This window comes from Parasteatoda tepidariorum, chromosome 3, assembly GCF_043381705.1.
Source record: "Parasteatoda tepidariorum isolate YZ-2023 chromosome 3, CAS_Ptep_4.0, whole genome shotgun sequence".
In the NCBI taxonomy this organism is placed as follows: domain Eukaryota; kingdom Metazoa; phylum Arthropoda; class Arachnida; order Araneae; family Theridiidae; genus Parasteatoda; species Parasteatoda tepidariorum.
In genome coordinates, this window is record NC_092206.1 from 76,498,255 (window position 1) to 76,523,968 (window position 25,714).

Sequence of the window (25,714 nt, forward strand, 5' to 3'; positions counted from 1 at the left end):
TATTTTTTTTGGTGACTAATTGTATCCTTTTTGTTGTAGGCTTTCACTTCACTTTCACGGTATTTTAAGTTATGGCAAGATTAGCAGCATATTACCAGGAAGATTTCCAGTACCGTCCTGAGAATTACGTACCGAAGCATCGAAAATCTTCTTACGTCTACTACGAAGAGCCACTAAACAACGCATTCAATAACTTTGCCCTCAACGGTGAAAGACGCCGAAACTTAGCACTTTCAGAACCTTCCCTATCACCATTATCGCACGCGTGCAAGCCAGACAGAATGACTCTGAAGAACAAGCCCATTGTATACGGCAGCCAACTGATTGAAAACTCCCATCCGCCAATGCAATACTTCGATAACGATCACAACATGCATTATTCTAATAACCGATTGACAAAACTACAAACGGATGCTTATGACAATGAGCCTTACTATCATGATGACAGGCAACTTTACGGCGACAGATCGAGGCATTGGCCCACGTCCAAAGATAAACTGAGCAAGAGGTTTTCGTACGTTGAGCCACGTAATAATAATCACGATGTCTACCTTTCTCAACACTATGATAGATCTTCTCAGAGACCGATGGTGTCGAATTTTGATGTTTACAATAATAGATATCATCATCCAGAAGAAATTTATTATGATTCGCCCCAAAACAGCCTAAGTCCTTGTTCTCCTGTTTATTACCATAACGGCACCAATAATGAACACTGGCAACAGTGGCCTTTTGTTCCAGAGGAAGTGTTTACAAACCAAAGGCTACTTTCACCTCCTTCTCCTCTGGATTCTGGTCTGAGCTCGCAATCTATAACTTCAAGTCCTAGTTTAGAAGCAGATTCGTTCCCCAGTCGTTCTGATTCTGTTGCTGTTGGCGAGCGTCTCTGCTCTTGCCCGAGTGTTCATTACCCTGATATAAATTGTCAAAGACCCAATCTCAGCCGGCATGATTCGGGACGAAGTTCTGGTGTGTATCCTGCCTATATACATCAAGGAGAGTCTTTACGGGTAAAAAATGGTGCAAGGCACATATCACATTCTAGAGACGATACCGATATCAATGGATATCAGTCTAGTCAAGTCCGATACGGTAAACTTGGACTTATAGGAGAGCATATAAATAATGGATCTGCCAGCAACAAACCAAAAAAGAATCACCAGAGCTTATGTCGGGCTGAAAGCCGGCGCAATGAAATTTCTTACAAACCCTATAATTCGTGTAATGTATCTGATAATGGTGGCTCGCCAATCAGAAGGACTCCGTCAAGAGCCTCAGAATCTCTAAAGAAAAATCCAAAGTTCGAAAGACCATTTGTTGTTATTACTGAAGCGTCTGAAAAGAGCACAGACAGTGACGGACTGATGTCTCCTGAAGGAGACAATTCTGAAAAAAGCGACGACATGGAATCATCATCATCGACTAGTGCCACTGTTTCCGACTCATCATCAAAATCTTCCGTTGCATCGAGCAGCAACGATTTAAACTGCAACCGTAAATCCAAACGAACAACAGAGAAAGAAATTCGCGAACTTGAAGACATGTATGAGAAGTGTAATTTAAGTGACGTTGATCTTCTAGATCGAGCTGAACGCAGAGATTTACCTACTGCGCACCAAAAGGCATTTCACCAAACAAATCGAAAACTTAAAAGAAGTAAAAGTGACACTATTTACGAAACTTTGAGTCCAATGTTTCACAATCCTTATGAAACGCATCAACGTGCTCCTCCATTTCGCAGATCTGGATTACCTGACAGATTAGCCGATGATATGGCTTTGAGAAAACTTAAGAAATGTGCAACAACATCGTCATCAAACGCGACAAAGAACAGCATAACTTATATGCTATGCTCTTCCCATTTTACTCCAACAGTTCCTTCTGGAAAAGATATTCTTTTTATGGATTGTCCAGACGTGGAATATGATGATTTATCATATAGAAAACATTATTTTGGGAAGAAAAGTAAAATACCCGATCCACAGCCACCTTTTGGGATACCTTTGAGGCCTCCTCCACCACAGAAAGTGTTTACTGACTACTTGCACGCAATTCCATCGAATTGCCCACAACCATTATGCCATCCAAGGGGAAATCCAGATGTCGTTCGAGATGATGTAGCATTTAGAGCTTTGCGAAAAGATGAACCAGAGAGATTATATTATGATATATCTCAACTTTATAGAGTTAAAAGACGCTAAAAGTTAACTGGTTATTGTTTGCTGAATAGTCCTAAGTGCAATATGTAGAGTTAAGTTCTCGAAATGTACCGAGTCTTATCTGTGTATATGTTGTGAATCTCTGTTTATTTTTTAAAAGTTACTTAAATTCTTTATTTTTGTGATACTTAGAATTTTATATCTAGTGAGCTTTTATATTATATAGGACATTTGGATACTTTAAAATACTTAAATTATTATAAAACTATTTTACAGTTTTTTTTAATAATTTACACTTCTCATATTTCATTATTTTAATTAAATGCAGAAACAAGTTTATACGATAATGCAGTGGTTCCCAACTAGAGTTTCTTGGAAGGGTCGCAGGGGTTCCGAGAGTTTAAATTTTTTACATTAAAAATTTTTGAAACTTGTAATTATATTTATATCAAAACAATGAACGGTAATTTATTTGATAGTTTGACTGATTTTTATGAATTTATTTAAGCAAAATGTCAGTAAAAAAAAAAAAAAATTATAAAAAAATTTCATCAGTATTTTTCGTCGAACTTTTTAATTCAAAATAAAATAAATTCAAGAATAACGAATTATGTTTCTCTGACAACTATTTTCAAGGTTAATAAAGGTTCCTTTTCGAAAACCATAATTCAGCTTATTTTATTCATTTTTAGCCAACGTATGCATCAAAAACAAATTCAGAAATAGACTAAATACTACACCAAGTTCGCGAATTCAACTGTTAGACCTAAAACCTATTTTAAGAATTTTATTGATAAAACGATTACTGAAAAAAATTTCATTCTTTACATTAAATATTATTAAAATAATTGGTAGTCATTCTTTTGTCAATTTTTTCACGGCTGCTTATAAATGTTATTTATATGTTTGGGGTTCCGCCAAAAGATGCTCGATCATTTAGGGTTCCGTAGAAATTACGTAAAAAATTGGGAACCACTGCGCTAATGTATATACTATATGCCCATACGAACTATAGACTAATATATGCCCACGCCCCTCGTAATATATGAAGGCAACTTTTTTTTTACGTTTGGTACTTTTTTATTTTAAGGAAATACAAAATGTTCTCTAAATACAATTTGTGTCTATTTTTTTATGCTGGCCAAATTGGAATTAATTACGCTTTACATTGCAATGAACATAACATAGCGAACATTCAATTACGAAATTGAAAAAAAATAATACTATGTGTCAATAATACTATGTCTTTATGTGTCAATAATACTATGTCAATAAAAATAATACTATGTTTTTATGCAAACTACAACTTACCTTGAAATTTAAACGAGAATTATTTTCCTATTAGCAATAAATCTAGTTAAATATAATACGAATTATTGATCTGAAGTTAGATTCCAGAGAATTAAAACTTGCTTTGAAATTATAAGCCGATTAGCAACAATTGTTGTTCTAGCACAAAATGAATAAAAAAGAATTACGGATTACCTAGAAGTTTTAATTCTGAGCAAATTAAAGCTTGCCTTGAAATTTTAAACGTATTTGCGACAATTGTTGCCCTATTAGCACAAAATCAAAACTAATGATTAAAAATAATACGAATTAAAAATTTAAAAGTTTTAGATCTATAGCACAGTTTTTTGTCGCTTCCATAATAACAATTTTATCCACTAAAATTTTTCAGTAGCACTTTTAAATTTATTTAGACAAATAAACCAATATGTAACCACATTTGGTATTGATAGAATTTTATAATAACTAGTCTGATTTTGATTTCATTTTAATTTTTCTTAAGTATCTATTTAAGCTCCCTAATGCGGGCTAGTCCAAATGACTTCTGTCTTTTTAAGGAAAATACATATACTAAGTGTGGTAATTATAGAACACACTGTACGCAAGTAATTTTAGCTTTTAGGTAGATAAAATTCTATGAGCTATGTTTCCTTATGTTCTACTATAAAAATAATTGTAAAATAACTGAAGTGTATTAATTTTTGATCAACCTAAGCATGCTTAAAATGCGATCTGATGAAATTGTTATGTTTAATGCAGTTTACTTTAACTTTTATACACTACATTTCATTACTCTTTATATACTACGACATATACGTTAATGCTATGAAGAACTACTTAAATTATCAATAAAGTTTTATCATAAATGCTGTGCCCAAATGTATAGTTCCAAAAATCTTCGTTGTATGTAAAAAAATGATGTAAATTTTTGTAATATTTGTAAGCAATATCTCGCTAGTTATTGGATAGATTTTATCCACAAAGCAACCACTCATTTTGTATAATATAATAAAATGTTTTAATTCTTTAGGCTTTGTTTTCTGACCAAAAACAAATATGTTTTTCATTTTCAATTGCTTTTTTTTAATTGAAATGCCATTAATTGTTTAATGGTGTAATTTTTTAAGGCTAAGTTATACATTTTAACATTTGGGGTCTTTCAAACAGTACATAAGCACTTAAGGGGAGTTTGTGATTTGCTTATTTTTGCTGACAAGGGTGAAGAATGGGGCATGATCAATGCTTACGTACGACATTAAAATCCCTTTATTATAAAAATTTTCTCAAAAGGCAAAAGGAAAAATTAAACAAAAGAAATTGCACGTGGAAAAGTTTCAAATAAGGAATAAAAGTTAAATCCAGGAAGAAAAAAAAAATTTTTTTAAAAAGAAAACACAAATCATTTCTTAAAAAACCATTCTACTCAAAATTCTATAGAATGAATACCCTAGCAACAATTATACCTTTGCCCCAGTTGGGCTCAGAACATGCTCCGAGGGACTAATATTGGGATGTCCAGATTTTTTATTATTGGTTCTATGCAATGTCTATACAGGGCTATATTGGCTAAATAACAATTGTAAAATATCGGTTTAACATTCTGCCTACGACTGGTACAATAAGTGAACCAAAATTGTTTCATTATACTAAGCACCATAAGCAAAAAATTGAATTAACCCTTATTTACGTTGTTCCACCATCACGTGCGGTCCACATGTTGTACCAGGCGTAAACAAAGGGTTAAATTAACCATTGCTCATGGTGTTCAATGTTATACCATCACACGCGGTCCACAACCAGCCGTAAGCAAAAGGTTACTCTGACAATTCTATGTAGGGGCGATATTGGTTGTAGTGGCAGTAAGATATCGGGGTGAATCGGACAATTCTATATAGGGCCTATATCGGAAAAATATCGGTCCTTTGAACCCTTATTGGTCCAAGATTCGAGAATATTGGTCCAATGAGGGCCCAAGTTATTTCGCTGCTAGGGTTGAAACATAAACTATGTTTAATACAAAATTATATCTTTTTATTTGAATTAATCCCGGAATTAGATGAATTAAGTAAATGTCAAAGTTGAACCAAGAGGGGGGGGGGTAATTATCTTGCGTAAAACTTGAGAGGGAGTCTGTGATTTGCTTATTTTCGCTGACTAGTGGGAAGGATTGGGCATTGGCTGTGCTTACGTAAGACAGTAAGTTTCCCGATTTTTAAGAACTCTCAAAAAGCAACATATAAAAATGTAACTAAAGAACATTTTATATTATGCACAAAACCCTTATTACTTCCTAACTATTTTTATTTATCATTTTGATTTCTGTTTTGGGTCTATCAATTCAGTATGAAAATATACACAGGAAACAATGCCTTACATTTTTTAGATAGCAGTGTTACAGGCGGAAATGGGTAATATTACAAAAAATTTTCTTTTGTGCTTAAAACCCTTTTAACTTTCAAACTAATATACCGATCTTACCTAATTAAAAGCTTCGTTCACTTTACCAATTTACAAATAGGAAACAACAGTCGACATGCTCAAGGCTCTTCAAAAATAGACGCCTATTTTCAAGACATGCTATTTTATTATATTTTATTTAATAATAGTCCGATCTTTCTCGGAAATTGTCTCATTAAACTCGGAGAGAAGGAATACGTTGGAAGGGAACCTCTGTGGAAGAAATTCAATATTCCCTCTAAAAATACCCTCATTTTCTAGAAAGATCTCTGTATATTTAAATTTCCAAGATTTTATTCGTAACTAGAATTTAAAATATATTTGAACGAACCAATTATTTACATTTATAGAATAATAATGAAACAACGAAATTAGTTTGATTAACTTCTCAAAATTACTATTTTACAAAATAATAATACAAAATATATTAGAAGCCGAATTCAGAAAAACAAAACTAATAACATGGCAATCAGGCAAATTGTGGAATCTAATAAGTATTTCTCTCTTACATAATTCGCATTAGGGAAACAATAAGCATTTCTGAACATGCCATATGTTAGGTAAGTTCGAAGTAAATTAAAAAATTTTTTATGCACTAAAAATACATTTTCAGTAGCAATTTTTTTTATTTCAATAAATGTTAGCGAGAAAACTGAATCCATATTGTATATAAAATTGATTTTTGTTAAGAATAAGTACAGCATAATAATATCAATATTATTTATAACAACTTGAGGTACATTTTGTTGTCTAACAGATTTACAAAAAATAAAATACTTTTAAAAAAATGTAAGTACTAGAAATTTAATTAAATTATAAAAAATTTTCCGATTAGTTTTTGGAAGAACTAAATAAAAACTAAAATGGCATTTTTTTTAAGACTCCCAATTATTATAATTTTTTTCATTTCAATTACTATAAAAGTAAAAAAGCGAAAAAGAAATTATTGTAATAAAATTCGCAACTGTTTATTTTAGGCAATTTTGCTCATGACTGGATGTTCTACAAAACGAGTTAAAAAAAAAATTTAAAAGAAATTCAATAAGATTTGAATTTTTAAAATTATTTTCTTCAATAAAATTAAGATTTTTTTTCTCCCTAAGATGATTGTTTGTTATATACTGATGTGAAGCTAACATTTGTTATGGGTCGGCTAATTAGCTTGCATGTTATTATTTATAATAAAATATAGGAATTATATTATATACTAGCGAAATACTCAATAAGTCAGTACTGAACAACACTACAAAATTATACACAAAACAAATACCGACACAAATAATAATGCTAAAATAATTCCATTATTTCTTTATTTACTATAATTTGTTGTCCTCGGTGGCTTTACGTTATTAGATTAAGCAAAACACGAACTTAGTCGTTCAGCCCAGCAAGATAAAGATCAACTGCATTCGGTATCATTTAACAAAATGCTGTTGCTCTTGGCAACTCAATGATATTTAAAAATTACTATAATGAAGCTGCTTTCTCTTGTAACTTAGAGGGACTGTAAAAAAAACATATTTCCTCAGTATCTATCTTAAAAAATATACAGAACTGGTGCAGCTTTAATAAAAAATACTGGCACCAAACCAAATTGGCGTGGCGACTTTTACGATTCTCCAAAACAACTAAGCACATTTTCTCCTTTAATTTTACTTTTTAGCCCATAGCTTATTTTTATTTCAGCTCGTACCTATTACCAAAATTAACTAAGCATCATTGTTGTAAATAATAGTTTTGTCGAATTTTCACGCGCACTTAAACGAATTAGTACCATTTCTCCAGTAATTTTAGCTTTTAGTATATAGCTTATTATTTTACTTCAATCAGTAACTATTACAAAAGTTTATTATCATTGTTCTCAATAATAATGGTTTTTTTTTAAACTTTTCTTAAACGAATTATCATTTCTCCATTAATTTTGCTTTTCAATAGAAAACTTTTTTTAAAAGTTTCAATTTTCGTTGATTTTAAATTATTTAGTTTTATAGCCTCACATTTTAAAAGCATCACTTCAAACGAAATAAACACGCGCTTTCAGATAACTTTAGAATTACCAATTTATTGTCGTGACCGCCTATGTTACCACTATAGCGTAGATCTTTCAGATAACCTGACATAATGAATAAAAATAATTTAACAATACAGAATAAAAAATATAATTAAAATATGGGAAATCGGGCTTTGTAATACATTTACAATTGTACAGATTTAGATTCATATTGAATGTTATAATTTTGGAGCCTACGGTTTACCCCAATTCGGTGTTCAGAAGCGCACAAATTCTTTATTTTATTATATTTATAGATGGGGTTTATTTTCCAGTTAATTGTGCATTCATGATCTGTTATATTTTCTACACATTTAATAATTAAAAGAAATATGTAAATATTTTATTTGTAAGTGTTGATAACAAAAAACTAATGACAAGAGAAAGTAAAAAGAACTCGCCTAATATGTGATTTTCTTAACTGCTTCATCTACTCATCTGTAAATAACAGTTACAATTTTTAATGACTGGTGCTGCTCTCTATTAGGGAGATAAACAAATAGAAATAGTACATATTAAGAAATAATCTGTTCTACACTTTCAGTGTAATTGTAATCATATAAACTCAGCTTTGTAAATTACAATTGTGACATCACAATTGTCAATATTAATTGAAAGAATAAGTATAAAAAGTTTTGCCAATTTAATAACCAAAAAGATCAATACATTAAAAAGTATATTTAAAATTCGATTTTTCAGGAATATTCGGCCGACTATTCGAGCAATATACCTTTTATTTCTCGACGGATTTGGATATCTGACCCCCGAAATATAGTAGGTAGCCGCATTCTGAAAAATATTGCTCCCAAAGTTTGGGCAGGAAAGTGGGTCAAAGCTTGAATCCTTTAAGGTGAATTTTACTTTTTGCGTATTTCACTATATCTCAGGAACTTCTTAGCAAATTGAAAATTTTTGCATAGAATTATAAAATTCGCTTCTCCGAAGATATTTCCATGCAAAAAATAAGTTTTAGTAATTATTTATTATTATTTTATTTAGTAATGGGCGAAAAAATTTTGAATCGTAAAACTTATAATTTTTTACATTATTATAAGGAATGGAATTTCACCTAGCAAAATACAAAATTTGAGTGAAATCGATCGACTAGTTCCTGAGAAATCGAAATTTAAAAATGCGAAATTTTTTAAAATTCAATTTCTCACAAACTTGCAGACCGATTTCGCTCAAATTTCGTATTTTGCCACGTAAAATTGAATTATTTAAAATGATTTAAAACAGCTAAGAATTTCACAATTAAAAAGTTCGGCGATTTTTAAATAAAATAATTAAAATTATAAATAGTTACTAAAAGCTATTTTTTTTGCATGGAATCGTCTTTGGATAAATGAATTTTTTAACTGTGTGCAAAAATTTTCAATTAGTTTAAAATGTTTTTGAGATTTGATGAAATACGTAAAAATTGAAATTAACAATAAGGGGCCCAAACTTTGAACCGCTCCGGTCCAAAATATTGGGATCATATTTTCCAAATTGTGGCTACTCCCTATATTTTGAGAGCCAGAAATCCGAATCAGTCAAAATAAAAAAAAATGTTTATTCAGAGAAAGTACATTTTTGTGTCTGATTTTGTAACTTAAAATATTGTCTGCACTAATCAATTAGCTAATTTGAGGTCACGCCCTCAAACCATTAAGATTGAGTACTAGAACGTAAAGATCCGATAATTAGATTAAAAGCTATTCAGGGTCGTCTGTTTTTTATTTTGCGCATTTTATGTAGGGACAACATCATACGCTCGCTAAGCTCCTTTACCTAATGCTTTTACAGTTTTCTTTTTTTCGAGTATCTATTTGTTCAGTCGTTTCATACTATTTAATATCCCAGTTCCTTATCGTACAAACACAAAATAATACTTTTACAAGAGCTGAGAAAAAAAATCAACTTATAATACTTATAAAAAAATTTCTCTATATATTAATTTTGATATTAAGTCTAATTCGAATATTCCATTTCTTAGTTTTTTTTTCTTTGATGAAGATCCTATGACAATATCATCTTTCAAAAATGGATAAAATACGTTGTTTTTCTGGTATTATAAAAATGCATCAAAAAAGGCAGAAACGTAAATTTTAAAATTAAAGGAGTTAGTGTGAACTAGTTAGAAAATTAAAAAAAAAAAAAAAGTTCAAGAACTTCTTTATCTTCAGAGGCAGAAATACGTAGTTGCAAAAAAATATTAAGTTTTTTGCAGTTCCTTTACATCTAAAAAGTTAGTTCATTAATATGGTATAGTAATACATATAGTAAATATAATATAATATTAGAATGTAATTTAAATATAGTAATGTATAGTAATAAACCCAAAATATAGTAATATTTTTACTTGGAAGATATGCATTCTGCCCACAAATGTCAATATTTTTCATAAAAGCACAGAACATTTTATTTTCATAATATACATTTATTGTAGCTTTACGTAAAAATATTTTGTTAGCATGTTAATCGTAACTAAACAGGCTATCACCTAGATATAAAAAATAATCATCTGTTCTGGAAAAAAAATAAACCAATGAATATAGATTGCGAGACTCAATAAGAAGAAGTAAATGAGAAGTAATTTTACCCAATGACGTAATTTATATTATTTTATTTTCGAATAGGAAACGGTTCTCTATAATGTTCTTCCTTAAGTTTTTTAATTTTTAAAAATTTCAATCTAAATGTCAAAATTTAAATCTGGCAACACGTAATCTTTTTCTCTCTCCTTCTTTTATTTTTTGTTATTTTTATTGACGTCTACTCAAGAGGAACTACAAAAAAAAAAAAAAAACCTCGAAAAAAAAACAAACATTTTCAGACACAATGGATGAATATTAAATATTTGAAGCTGAAAAATGAAAAAGAAATCGTGAAAAAGCACTTTAATTTCCAGTAACTTTCGAAGAAATCAGAATTTTTAAACAAAATTTGCTTTAAATTCACAAATAAAAATGGCTGTACCCTTTATATACGTATAAAGAGAAAACCAGAGGAACTAATGGCGAAAACAAAGGAAAGCTTTTTTGCACATTTTCTGACTCATTAGTATTTGTCTCCACAAAATAATAATTCTACTGCTGATAGTTTTCGCTAACCTAAATATCGTAACTGGAAAAAAAATAAAATAAAATCATATAAATTACCGTAGGTACTAATAAAGTTATGATATGAAAATATTCTGTAGACATTTTTTAAAATATACAAAAAAAATCTTTATTTTATTTGATCTTGCCTTAGAAGCAGCGCTTAGAAGAGTGAGATATGAAAGCGGCAAAAACCTGCGGAAGCAGCAGTATCTTTAAAAAAGAAAAAAAAAGGGGAAAAAAATAATGAAGGAAAAAAAAATGGAGTCTCTGTAAATATCGCAGTGTCGCCCTCTATTATAAGTGAAAGCAAAGAAGCATATATTAAACAAAGGTAATGAAATTTTTTAATGAAAACTGTAATATCAGTTATCTTATAAGTTGTTTCATTAGTTAATACTTAAAAGCAGACAACTCCTGAGTTTTTTTTCAGTACTCTCTTCTAAAAAATAAGATAAATTCATAAAATCGAAAAACGAAAGTATTTATAAGATATTAATATTAATTAAATCAAAGTAGGCTTTTCTAACAATCATTCTCCAAAATGATAAATGATCATATTTTTAATTTTCCTGCCATCATAGATGAATGAAAAATAACCCTTATAAGTCCAAGAATGACGTTTGTCCCTGATCCTGTTCCATCGGAGATCGTATTTAGCAGACGAATTTTGAAGGACATTAAAACCGCAGGTGAACGTTAACCGTAGCTGTGAACTTTCAAACATTAGTCACTGCCTGATTTGCAAAAATTTATTATTTGTGATCATTTTTAGTTTTATTCAAGAAATGCAATATTGTCCTAAAGAATCGTTTGTTGTCTAATAATTTTACATGCTCATTATTTTATTTTTATTGCATTCGAGCTTTGTCCCAATCTTAGTAAGTCAAACTGCAAACGCAAGCTCAGCATTTCGTGAAATGAAATTTGTAAGTTTATTTATATCTGTTATTGGTATTTAATTAATTTGATATTAATGATATTCTATCGAAAATTTTGCTTGTAAGATTTCAAGTGAATGTTATTTAAAATTGCATATTGTAAAAAACTGAATGTAAGCAATTAAATTAGTTAAGCTGTCAAATATGACAGTGTTGTTAAACTGAATCTCGATTTTTTGTTTTAAGTTTTCTTTAGAATGGTATTCTTTTATATAATGTGTTTCAAATGTTTGTAACTATGATTTATAAGCGCATTGATTGATGAGTTTTAGTTTTTTGGTTTTTTTTTTTCTTTGTTTACCTTCTGCATGGTGTGTAGGAGGAAGTCAGCTATGCAAACTTAATTTATTTCTGCACGAATGCATGTTTGCATTTACCGCTCTGAATATCTTGAATTATATCGATGTATCTGAATTGATGCGCTTGTTAGATATTTCATAATTAAAGATGTAAGATTCCTGATTAGAGAATTGTTTTCAATAAGACTAAAAACATTACAGTTTGTTTTAAGTTTGCTAAATTGAGTACAAAATATCAGGTTATTTTGTCGTCTAACTAACTATTCCTGTTTTTCTAATTGTTTGTTTTTGTTTGCTAATCTCTGTGTAATTTCTGCATTCTTAAAATATATTGTTAGCCTAATTTATTAGCATTTCAATTGATTTATCAGCTATAAACTATATAGCATGTTTTGTTGTCGGTGAAAGTATCAGTTTTGCAAACTAAATTTATTTTTGTTTGAAAAAATGCATCTTTATGTATTGTCGTGAATAAGTTTAATTATATTGATGCATCTGAATGTATGTGTTTGTTATATACTAATCATTAATTAAACATGTAAGAGATTATTATTGATCAGAAATTTTTTTCATTAAGATCAAAAACATTAAAGTTTACTTTAAGCTTACTAAAGTTTAAGTTACTAAAGTTTACTTTACACGTTTACAAAAAAATCAGGCTAGTTTTAATGTCTAATCCTATTGATCATTTTGTTAGTTAATTTGTATAAAATGCTACATCAGTTTAAATTCCTTTTATGTTAAATATTTTGTTAGTATAATTTATAAAAATTTCAATTGATTTATCAATTATGAATTCTATTGTATGCTTTGTTTACTTTTTGTATGGTTTGAAAGTGACACTAAAGTAATCAATGCAAACTGAATGTATTTTTTCATGAATGCATTTGCATTTATTGCTTTAAATAACTAATTATATTGTTATATTAGAATGCATGCACCCTGTCAAATGTTTAATAATAAATATAAAAGATTATTCGAGATCATAAAATGGATTTTGTAAAGCCTGTTGACAAAAAGAAGCGTAAACAATCAAGATAGTATTGCTGTTAAACTTAATTCATGTTCTTCTCATTGTTCTCAATGCTTTATTAATGTGTAAAACACATAGTTTAATTTTATTAGCATTTTAATTGCTTTGAATTATTAATATATTTCATTTGTTTATTGTCTGCTTGATGAGTAGTTAGAAATCGCAACAATTCAAACTACGTATATGGTACACATATTCTTGGATTTACTTTGATAGCTCTTAATAACGTTTATTGTATCATTGTATCTAAATATATGCACCTAATATATAATAAATAATAAACTATATGAGCAATTAATTGTTTCTGGTTATATAACTGTACAAAGATCATTTTAAGTTAAATTAAGTATATCAACAACTTGTGACTAAGTATTTTGACATTGATGTCATTCTGCAAAATAATGAATTAGTAAACAAGCTGTTAAACCCATTCCGTCATCATAATACAAATAAAATTATTTTTCATAAAATTTCTAAAAAAAAAAAAAAATTGAATTTGGTTATTCTGGTTAATTTATCTTATCTGACTTAGGGTATCATCCAGTAAGATGAAAAGCCAACTAGTTTCTGGTTCAAAATCTATTTTTTTTTGTTTCATATTTTAGGATCATCGACTGAAATGATAAACAATGAACTTCACATGCTGTCTAGGAGTCGTACTGAGTCTTCAGTCACTCGAGATAACTTGACTGTCACTGAAAATTCAAGAAACATTGAAATCAGAACAGAACTTCATGAAGAGAAAGAAGAAAACACTGTACAGGAAGTACATGGAGGTTCCATCTCTGAAAGGTGAATTGTTTTTCAACATTTTATTTTAGTGTAAAAAATGATTATGCACATGTAGATTGTTATCATTATTGGATTGATCAGAAAGTAATTTAATTTTATTTTTCCTTGGCTAACTTCTTACTTAAGCTGCATAATTATTATATCTTTTGTCAGCTGATATGTAGCCAGGGGTCTGTCTAGGTTTTTCTGAGAGGTAAAATTTCACAAAATGGGAGAGGTAGGTACCTATTTTGTAAAAATTTAGACATAATTTGTGAAAATTAAAAATTATATGAAAAATCAACACAAAAATATGGATTTAACGTTTCTTAAGGGACACAAAAATAAAATTTTAAGAAAAAGTATTTTGTGAAACTACCGTTTTTCCTAAAGTTGAATTTGTGAATGTACTGCTAAATGGTAGTAAATTTGGCCTGGACAGACCCCTGATAACAAAGTTTGCTTGTTAAAAAATTCGATTGATTTTATGCTGTAGATTTTGGTTGGGGGTTGGGGCCATTTCAAATGTAAAAAGTGGAGTTTTCAGTGTATTTTTCTTTTTTTGCTATCAAAAAGTTAAAAAAGCTTTTGAAGTAAGAAAAAAAAATTATTGACTGCGTATGGAAAAGATACATTACCAGCAAATCAGTGTCAGAACCGGTTTGAAAAATTTCAATCCAGCAAAATTTGAATTAAGTTGACAATGCACCGTGTCAGTTTGAGCTGATGAAGAGGTGATTAATACATTAATTCATACCAACTGGTGATTAGAAACTCCTCGTTATATCACTGAGACATTAAATTTACTGAATTTGACTGTTCATGATCTTTTAAAAAGCCTAAATATTGTTCTTAAAGTTTAACATATGGATTTCTCAGGTTTTTACGAAAATATTAAGGTTGCCAGCCCACAGAAAATTAGAGGGAGGGAAGGATGCCATATTTTTATTTTAGCTTAAAGTTCTTTTTTATTCATCAATAAATTATGTTACATGCAATTTCTATATACTTACATTATAAACAAAATCAATAACCTATTACTTTTAATTAAAATAGTTTCAAAAAAATTTTTTTTTTCATAATTTATGTTTACAAACTATCTTTTTATTTGTAAATATGTTTTTTCTGAAATGAATTGGATGGCTATTTCATATCTGATATATATTGTTTGTCACACACATTCTGTTAAAAAATGTTTGAAATTTTTGAAGTTAGAATTACTTTTTAATTAGATATTAATATCAAATTTTTGTTGACAGATTAGCTGCATTGCAGAGAAGTGGATCTGAAAACTGGAAGAAAAGATTGGGTGGCAAACCTCCTATTTTGTTGAAACCAGATGGACCAGTCATGCGCATAAAAGAAGTAATCAATTTTTTTTTATTTTTAAGTAAAATATTTATTGAAATTGAAATTATTTTTTCAAATTTTATGCATAAATATATTTTGTATGTGCTATGTTGAATGTGTTTATAAATTAATTGATAATTCTATTGTATTCATAATCAAATGTCATTTTTAGAGTTCTCAAAAATTTGTGTGAAATTCCAATTTTTTTTATGAAAATTTAAAAGAAATTGTTTATATGAATTTTTTTTTAAAAAAAATGCTTTTTTCTACAGTTTAATAATTTATTAAATGCATTTTAATTTAGTGAAATTGCTATTTATTTTTAATCAATTAATAAATAAGTATGGTTTTTAAAATGTCAAATCATTTATGCTTAATATTTCAATGAAACTTTATTTTATTTGAAAAATTGATTAATGCTTTTTAGCAAAGTTTCCAAAATAAAAATCTGACTTGTTTTGAAATCTTGGTAGATTTATTTGTTTTATGAAAGTGAAAGATAAAGAAAAAAATAATAAATATGTTAAAAAAGAATAGTCTACATTTTGTCATTATGAATTATAATTTGTTATTGTATCTTTGTGTTTTAAATTTACAATGTATTTTGAGTATGATTAAAATTTATTTTAAGTTTGATAATGTTTTAAAATTATCCTTTTTTATTGTTAAAAAGCTGTTGTGTGTTAATTTTTAGTTTTGATTGCCTGTTTCTTAATAACTCTTGAAGTATAACATTTTATTAAATAACTTATAACTTTCAAAGTTATGCATGAATGTTATATTGCTTTCCAGAAAGCAGTGAAGGCCTAGTTTTACAAGGAATAGGGCCCCAAAGCCAACTATAATTTTTGGCCCAATTAATTATATTTTGAAATTATTCAAAAAAAAGTTTATTGGCATTGAATATTTTTTAATTAATACTTTAAAAAAGAAACAAACTTTTATTAGATAATTTTTATTACGTAATTGTTTGATACCTAGTGTAAAATAATGCAATATTTTTTTTAGGTTTATCAATTACCATTGGGACACTTTGTTACTTATTAAGAATATATTCATTGTTAGAAACTCAGTGTTTCTTTTCACATATATTACTTTTAGTGTTATTTATTTTTATGTATTTTGTTCTAATATTACACAAATCTGCTACTAGTAAGTGTTAAAAAAGTAATACATGTCCTTAGTTAAAAGTCTTTAAAAACAATGTTTTTTTTTATTAGTGTAACAATTATTTTTATTTAAAAACATTGATAAACTTGAGATTTGTCTTTTGGATAAAATATTGCTAAAATGTTAATAGTGTTTTCAAAATAATGCTTAACTGTTTTAGCCACTTTGAAGTGGTATGCATAAAATAAAGAAAATAATACCTTAATAACTTTTAATGCAATTATTGTTTTTATCTACTAAAATCCTATCTCATTATATGAAAAAGCTAATATTAAATGTGCTAACTAATTTAGGTAGACTATATTTTAAGTTACGAAATCAAACACAAAATGTACTTTTTTTGAGTAAAAGTGTTCTCTCCCAACAAATTTGAATTTTTGACCCACAGATTTTTAGATTAGAATCATTAAATTTTCTTTGGATAACCTTTTATATAAATATTTGCAACATTGTTTTGTTTAGCTTAAATAATTCCTCAAGCATAGTTAGATGTACAAAAGGTAAAAATAACAATAAAGGAACCAAACCTTTTAATCAACCTGACTAACCTATTGGAATCATGTTTCCCAGATTGCAGTTACTTCACCTCAATTTTCCTTTTATCAAATCTGAAACCGTTAAAAAAAATTAGTTTGTTAATGGTTCGTAAAAGAAATCAGCTTGTGCTCAAATCAGTTAGTATATTTAAGTTTAATTCCCTTGAACCATTAGTATTTTATATTAGTACTAAAATAAAAAACAACTTTTTAGATCAAAAGTTGTAGTTATCAAAGTTGTTCCACTTTTTATATTGAATAAAATACCTGTAAGAAATCAAATGCATATGTCATAATCTTTTCTCTTCTTTTATCTGTCACTATTTTCTCACATCTTTTACAAAGAGTTTTTTGTTTTTAATTATGATCTGGTAGAAAACTTTTTTGATTAAAGCGTAGCTTAAATTTATGTTTACTATGTACCACTCTAACATCATTGACATTGCATTTATCAGAAAACACTTATTTTAATCTTGCTGCTTTTGGTAATTAATCTTTATGCTTAGAAACCATCTGGAGAGAGACCCAAGAGTCTTTTGGATAGAATAATGATGCTGGGTGAGGCTCAAGATCAGTGGCGTAATCGTGTTGAAGACAAGGATGCCAGTCAGTTTACAGTTGCTGGAAAAATGGTTCAAATGAAATATTCTCCACATTCAAGCCCTGTTATTAGTAGGAAAAAATATAGCCCAAAACCAGTACAAGGCCGAAGTAAAACTAGTGAGTTCCTTTTTTTTTTCTTCAGATGCCATAAGCATTTTATTTAATTGAGATTTTCCACCCAAAAAAATTTAAATGTGAACTTTTTTTCACGTTTCTGTAAATGATACTTTTATATCATGTGGCTTTATTACTGTGTTTTTCTGTCTTTAATGAAACTAGAGATGTAGTCCGTTCAGTTGTGTAATCTAAATTCAAGCTTGGACTAAAAAGCATAGTTTTTCTCACTTTCAATTTATTCCGACTAAAACAAAAATTCATTTATTTGGAATAAATTAAAAATGAAAATGTATTTTATATAATAATCTTAAATGTGAAATCAACTGTAAGATTATTAAAAAAAATCTTGTGTCTGAAAATTTTTGTGTTTTCTTTGAAGTGAACTAAATTCTTCACTTTTCTTCTGAACAAGTAATAAGAACAGGGAAGAGATTTTTCCGCTTTTTTCACTTTTATCTCTTGAATTTCAGTTTTTTTAAATCAAAAATTCAGATTTTTCTAAAAATTTCACTTTTTTTAATAAGTATTCCGCTTTTTCAGAAAATTCACCGATTTTGAAAGAGAAACAGAAAATTCAAACTACATAGCTACCACTCCTTTCTCATTTTTACTTGTTTTAGCTATTTTCTCCCCAGCACTCGCAGCAGATAAGATTTTCCAAATTTTTTACCCGCCCTCCAGATAGATCCGATTTTTGTAGTTCAAACGACGCTGCTTCTGACAAGCCTTTTAGAGGTCCCAAGCCTGGAATCTGCTAATATCTTGATCTTATTCACACGATTTTAATATCAAACATAGCTTTTCATATTTGCGTGTTGCGATTCTTATTCACACGAGGCAGTTGATAGCTATTTTCTTAAACATATCTTTAAAAATTAAACTTTAAATCATATTTGTAAGCTTCCAGTGCTTTAAGTGTTAAAAGATTATTAACTGTTTACCTTATTTCAATTGCATTCTAGCATAAACTGTTTTTGTTAATTATGTTATTAGTAAACTTTATACCTGTCCATGTCAACGCTTTATTTTTCTTATAGACTAATGGACATATAGAGCTGCTTTTATTACTAAACTAAGTTTGTAATTTAAATATGTGTTTTATCTAAAACTGTGAATAAAATTTTGTGCCTGTATTTGAATTATTTAGTTATAGATTAATGTATTTAGTTTAGATTATAGTTTTCCTGTATCTAAACATAGTTTAAAGGGTTAAGACATATGGGTCTAAATTTATCCGATAACGAATCAAAAAATTTCTATTGTTTTTCTAATCACCTCAAGCAGAATTTATTGTTAACAGAAATTTTAACCACTTTCCGACGAGCTAAATTTATCCTATTCAAACTGGATCTCTGTGCANTTTTTCCAATATAATTTAAAAAGTAATATTACTGATATATTTGCTATAAATCACATAACAGTATTTATTAAAAGAAATGAAGTATTAATGTATATTCTCAGTAGTTTTAATTTGCTAAACCACTTAGTTTTTCAAGTAATAATTGCCTCTTATGTGAACTGAGGAAAAATATAATTTCCAGCTTTATTTTTTCAATTGGTAATTTTTATTTTCACTAAATGTTAAGTAAAAATGTAATCATTTATATAATAATAGATAAGTACACAATTGTATCTCAACACATTATTTATTACCTTAAACTGTCCTCAATTTATTATAAAAGGGTTGCTCTTGCATAAAATTTACTATTGTGGAAATTCAGCTTTTTTTGCCTTTTGGCTAATCTCATCCCTGTAAGAAGATGAAATAAAAAATCTACATTTTGAATAAATTTCTATACTAAATTTAACCTTACTTTGTCTTTAATGTCTTTTTGTCAATACAATAAATTTAGATGTGAACTTTTTTCACATTTCTATAATTGATACTTTTACATTATGTAGATTTATTATTGTTCTAATGTCTTCAGTAAAACAAACTGTGAAGTGGACCTAGTCTGCTCACTCGGGTAATCAAAATTCAAGCTTTGACTAATAAGCATAGTTTTTCATTCTAAATGAAACAAAAATTTATTCATGACAATATAAGAGTAATAAAGGATACTTGGATTAACCTCTTAATATCCAAATCTTAATTTTTTATTTCTATTTTGTGTAGCAATATTAAAATGAATCAATTTCAGTTCTATTTTATGATGTTCTATTTTATTATGTTGTTTTATTTTATAAGGTTCTAATTTATAATGTTGTTCAATTTTATAATGTTTTATTTTAAAATGTTCTTCTATTTTGATATGTTGTTCTATTTTAAAATGTAGTTCTATTTTGAGATGTTCTATTTTCTAAAGTAGTTCTATTTTATAATGTTCTATTTCATACTGTTGTTCTATTTTATAATGTTGTTTATTGAATTTTTAGCTAATATTCAAGAGCTTTCTAGTTATGTCAGTCAAAGTACACCTTCCTCACCTTATCATTTGAGTAAAAGCCAGTCTTCATTGATCACTTCTTGTAAGTTATTTTAAGCATTTAAAAAAGATCTTGTATAAGAATTTTTCCTCAATTAAATCAGTATTATTTAAATTTAATTAGGTAGTACTTCAGAAATTGAAAAAGTTTCCTGTAAAAAAACCACTGTTCAAGTTCCTAAAATTGATGATGATGACTTCACCTCCTTCTTTAAGTCCGTGAAAGATAGAATCAGTGTTAGTGCTTTCGATATTTCAGATGAAGTTTTTGAATCCTTGTCATCAGCTTCATATGAATTGTAAGTACATTTCCTTATTTTATTGCATTTCTCGCTAAGTGCTATGATCTAGTTTTGTACTTATATTATTTTTATTACATAAGTATGAAGTAGATCATATGAAACCTCTTGGGGACCAATTTTTTAAAAATTTGTTCAGTATAAACAGAAAACTAAACCTGGTGACGGTAACACTTAACAAGCAACAGCACAAAGCATAATCATATCAAACATATCATCATATTATTACATTGTGTACTTTGTGTATACTTAAGTTTTTATTGTACACTGAGATCTAACACACTAAGATCAGGATTATATTATTTTTTTTCCTTTCATTTTTACAAAAATAATGTTTTTTTAGTTTCTGATTCGATTTAGGAACTCTAGAAACAAATTTTTCATTTATGCACTTTTATTAAATGTGATTCGGATAGTAATTGGAGACTTATTTTAATTAGAAATTTTTAAACTTTTTTTGTGAACTTTTTAATCTATTTATTAGGTTATATAATCAATGCATATTTTCTGCATTGAATTAGTTTACATTGCTAATCATGGATATTTTTTGATATTTTTAAAGTTTGTTTTATTAAAATTCAAAGCATATTTTTTCCATTTATAAAATTTTTTATTGATTTTTAATTCAAAATGTTAAAAAAGTCATTTCACTTTTTGTCATCTTATGAAAAAAACAAACACATTGTGAATTATGAAAAAATAAATTAAAAACAATTGTTTAAAATTTTGTCATGTATTAAAATTTTGTTTTGTTTACTGTGTTAGCAAAGTTCTTTCTGTAACTACATTTCTATTTTATTTTATAACCCTCATTGAACAGCTGACCCTATTTTGGGTTTATGTTTACTACTGTGGAACTGCCTTGTAATTTTGAACCTTATCCAGAAGGCAAAGAAACTCCTGGATCAAGTATTAGGTAAAATTTTGCCTTCCTGGAGGACTTTCCGATGGAACTAACCCTCTTTTGCTCTACAATGACAGGAAAACCACGAAAAACCTTCCACAATTAGCCTGAGGGGAAGGGGAGTTTAACCCATGATCCGTCTACTATTGAGAATATTATATGTCAGCACTGTAGTCGGTGCGAGACAGGTGTGGAATTTGCATCTACCAGCCATTGCTGGGATTCAAACCTGGTTCACCTCATCGGAAAGAGGACGCTCTATCCCCTGAATCACCAAGGCACGAACATTCCTATTTTATTTTATAACCGTCGTTGAACAGCCGACCCAATTTCATGGGTTTACGACTACTTAAGTTCAACTCCGTAGACTTGTAATTTTGAACCAATCCAGAAGACAAGGAAACTCCTGGATCAGTACCTCAGAGGTATTGATTTGTTGTGTNCCTCATCGGAAAGAGGACGCTCTATCTCCTGAATCACCAAGGCACGAACATTCCTATTGAAAATATTAGACCCAAATGGCGCCAACAGTATTGAAGTGTTATGCTAAGCTGTTCCTTAAATGCTAATATAGTTTCCCTAAATCGCTCCAATCATTATAAAAAATTGCTCTTCAGGCTAAAAAAGAAGAAAAAATCATTTACATGTCTTTTTTTATTCCTTCGCATTTTTCTAAATTATATCTCTACTGTTGACTTTGAAATAATGTAATATTAATTAATTTATTTTTAGGTTGAATTATGGCAAATCTAAATTAAGAATGAACAGAAAGCATGCCGCTTCTGGAAATCCTCTGAGGCTATTGGCTTCACGTTCTGATTTAAAGCATGATTATGAAGAGATCTATAAAGGTGTTGCCGAAAGAGAATTGGAACGAATGAAACTTGAGAGATGTAGGTTTTTAATTACATAATAGTACAATGAGTTTTGAACCTGAATCACTAATATGTACATACAATTTTTTAAAAATATATTTAAGCAATTTATTTTAGTTTGTTGTATTATTCTCAGTAATAGCTAAGAATGCTTTATTTCAAGTGTTCTTAATTACATCTATTTCTTTTTAAAAATATAGTGATTGCAAACTACCTCGGAAATATAGTTTCAACTTAAGTACTTTTAGGGGACAAGTTTTGCTGCAGGGTTTTTACATTCGTGTCCAAAATTTAAATAAGTTGAATAGTGAAAGAAATTGTTTTTTTAACAAATGATAAAGATTTGCTGTAATTGAGATTAAAGCATTCTGATAAAGCTTAATGAAAAGTTTTGTTTATAGACATGATATGGTAACTGTGTGAATGGAATTTATTAGTTTATTTGCAAGGCCATGAAACATGAGTGTTTTTTTAATGAGAAAATCGTTTCATTTACAATTTCATTCTGCTGCTATATTTTCTAAAACTGATTCTCCTAATTTCACTAAAATTTTACTTAGAACCTTCATTCACTTCTATTATTAAAAAAAAAAAAAATTTAAAAGATGATTTAGTTTTTTAAGAGCATTTGTTACAATTCAGTTCTTCAATTGTATATACATTACTGTTAATTAGAAAATACAATTTACAAAGTAACGAAGTTGTGGAAAGAGAGTATGTATTTTTTTTCCTTTGCAACTTTTTATGTATTGTACGATTTATTTTTGTCCTTATATAATTAATTACGTAATTTTGATACTATGCATGGTGCATTACAAAAATCATCCTGCAGTTTTAAATAAGAAAGATAGTAAAGAAGCAATATTATTTTGTAATAAATACTTCACTTTTATTATAAATGTTATTTTATTCAGTATCCAGTCACTTTGTGATAAATGCTGTTAATGGAAAATGTTGCTGTATTTTTTTTTTTTTTAACAATATTAATCAGATTCTTTTTTTCTTATGTATACATGTATGTAGCCCATTAAACAGTTTTATGGTTTAATTCTAGATTCCAGAAAAATGAAGTGTGTAAAAAAAATGTTAATTTTAAATTAAAGAATAATTTTCATTTTCAAACCTAAGTTTTTTAAATATAAATCATTTTTTGTTCTTGTATTGCATATTTAAAATGCTATAAATTGCTGTTTTGATTATGTGTGATAATATTTTAGTGGCCAAAGGATCTCCTAGCTTAGCACTCTCTGCTCTAGCAGGATTAGCTAGTACAGAAGATTTTAAAAATGTAGCACTAAAAAAGGGATCCACCAATGATCTTTCAGATCAGAATACGATTTCTCTTATGCAGATAAAAGGTAATTATTTATCTTTTCTCCTACAAGCATAATGTTTGTGGGGTTAAATTTTATAAGTTATCATAATTATTATATTAACTTTGTTAATAATTATGATATTAATTTTCAATATCATAATCATTATAATAGCTTTGGTGATTATAATATTAATGTTAATTATAACTATTCCTTTAATTTATATGAAGAATAATTACATTTTCATTTAATTTCATTGATGAAAATTAAAAGTGCCTTAATTAAATTAACTTCTTTTTTGTAAGTTAAAGTTTTAATTCACCCATATAAATATATGACTCACTTTAGAGGCATACATTTTTGACAATTTATTACAATCTTTAAAAACCCATATTAAATTGATTTCAAAATGTGGTTCACTTTAATAATTGTCACAGTTATTTATTTTAAATGAACTTGTAGGCAAACGTCTGCACAGTTGACAGATTAGTTTTGATTGAGCTTGGAATTAAACCTATATTTACAAAATCAGTTAAGAAATTAAAAAATTATTTTAAATGTTCACAATCATGTGATCACAATCTTTAAATTTATTTTATTTTATCTTTATTATTTGCTTAATATAAGAATAGTTTTCATTTTAAGGCTAAAAAATATTTTTCTTTTAAATCTTAATTTCACCAGTTTTTTCTTCTTCGTTATAACCGTTGTTGAACAGCAAATCCAAATTTGAGTTTACCATGGGAACTTGGAGAGAACTTTGCGACCTCAACAGATTTAATGTGCACCAGTCACCTTTTAATACACAAGGATTCTTTGGCTAACTGGATTCAAACTCCCGTTCTCACGAACAGGAGTCGAAAATCCTACCAACCAGACTACCCCGGCCCTAATCTTATTAGTTTAGAGAAATAGATATTTTTTTCGTTGATAAAGTGTTTAAAAATTAATATATTAAAATAAATAAATAAATAATTGAAATTCATTGAGCTCACAGATGACTAACTGAGTCTGTGTTACAGCAGTGGAGCTCCCATCCTGTCTTTGCTGAATAAAATTTGATATCTATTTTAAGTAGCTTTATTAAATTATTAAATTAATTGGTTTAGCTTTATTAAATTAATTGGCTTTTCTGATGAAATGTATAATTTTAATATATTAAGCTGACATATGATTTTGTCAGTGAAAAATTTCTGTTTATTAATGATTAAAATTTTTTTGTAAAGAATTTATAATGAGTTCTTTATTGAAGGGCGTAGACGAGCTCAAGTGAGATTGGTGGAGTCAAAGTCTTCTTCATTGAATCATGGAGATAGTTATGTTTTGGTAACTCCAACTCAAGTTTATTGCTGGCATGGAGAATTCAGTAACGTTATTGAACGAGTGAAAGTAAGCATTTAATTTTCTGTAATCTTTTAATAAGTTATTTTAGCATATATTATTAAAGCTGTAATTTGACATTCATAGAGAACGGATATTTGTTTCTACAACTTTTCACTGGAAGTAAAGCTTAATTTCTTACTCTTTACTTTAAAGACGGTTGGTATTTTTTTTTTTTTTAACATATTAAAAATTCATTTTTATTAAAATTTGTTTAAGTAATGTATGTATGTAAATGGTTAGAAAATGTAGCTTGAATTTTTTAGACAAATAAAATTTAAAAATATATAATACATTAATCTGTTTTGGGGTATTTTCGAAAAAAATTATTTTGAACTAATGAAATTACATACTGAGATAGTTTCAAAAGTATCTTTACATCAAATCTTATTGAGAACTAGTGTGCAATATATTGGACATTCAATTTGCTCAATTTTTTCACTTAGAAAATAATATTTTAAGAAAATATATTTTGTTTATCTGTTTTTATGGAGTTATTGTCTAATTAAAAATACGAAAGGATTTATCCTTCTTGATTGTAGTTTTTTAACTGCAGCAAAAAATTATAAGAAAGGTAAGAAATTAAATTCAAATTACCTTTTGGACAGTTTATGTCATTAAAGTATTTTATTTTTTCAATCTTGTGGATTTTGTTCTT

At 28.1% G+C, this 25,714-nt stretch overlaps 2 protein-coding genes across 5 annotated transcripts in view; both read left to right on the forward strand.

Moving 5' to 3' along the window:
- Nucleotides 1–4,476, forward strand: part of LOC107439600 (uncharacterized) — a 91,532-nt gene extending 87,056 nt beyond the window's left edge. For all 4 annotated transcript variants that reach the window (XM_016052252.3, XM_016052256.3, XM_043048633.2 and 1 more), the window contains one exon: nucleotides 40–4,476. In XM_016052252.3, coding sequence (XP_015907738.2) covers nucleotides 72–2,201 — 2,130 coding nt within the window. In that variant the 5' untranslated portion in view covers nucleotides 40–71 and the 3' untranslated portion in view covers nucleotides 2,202–4,476. The remainder of the gene's footprint in view (nucleotides 1–39) is intronic.
- A 7,224-nt stretch (nucleotides 4,477–11,700) lies between these two features.
- LOC107439598 (supervillin) overlaps nucleotides 11,701–25,714 on the forward strand; it is a 36,390-nt gene continuing 22,376 nt past the window's right edge. Inside the window, exons 1-9 of the mRNA XM_043048629.2 lie at nucleotides 11,701–11,968; nucleotides 13,918–14,104; nucleotides 15,343–15,448; nucleotides 17,646–17,859; nucleotides 20,236–20,328; nucleotides 20,410–20,584; nucleotides 22,221–22,381; nucleotides 23,581–23,721; nucleotides 24,929–25,065. Coding sequence (XP_042904563.1) covers nucleotides 13,932–14,104; nucleotides 15,343–15,448; nucleotides 17,646–17,859; nucleotides 20,236–20,328; nucleotides 20,410–20,584; nucleotides 22,221–22,381; nucleotides 23,581–23,721; nucleotides 24,929–25,065 — 1,200 coding nt within the window. The 5' untranslated portion in view covers nucleotides 11,701–11,968; nucleotides 13,918–13,931. The remainder of the gene's footprint in view (nucleotides 11,969–13,917; nucleotides 14,105–15,342; nucleotides 15,449–17,645; nucleotides 17,860–20,235; nucleotides 20,329–20,409; nucleotides 20,585–22,220; nucleotides 22,382–23,580; nucleotides 23,722–24,928; nucleotides 25,066–25,714) is intronic.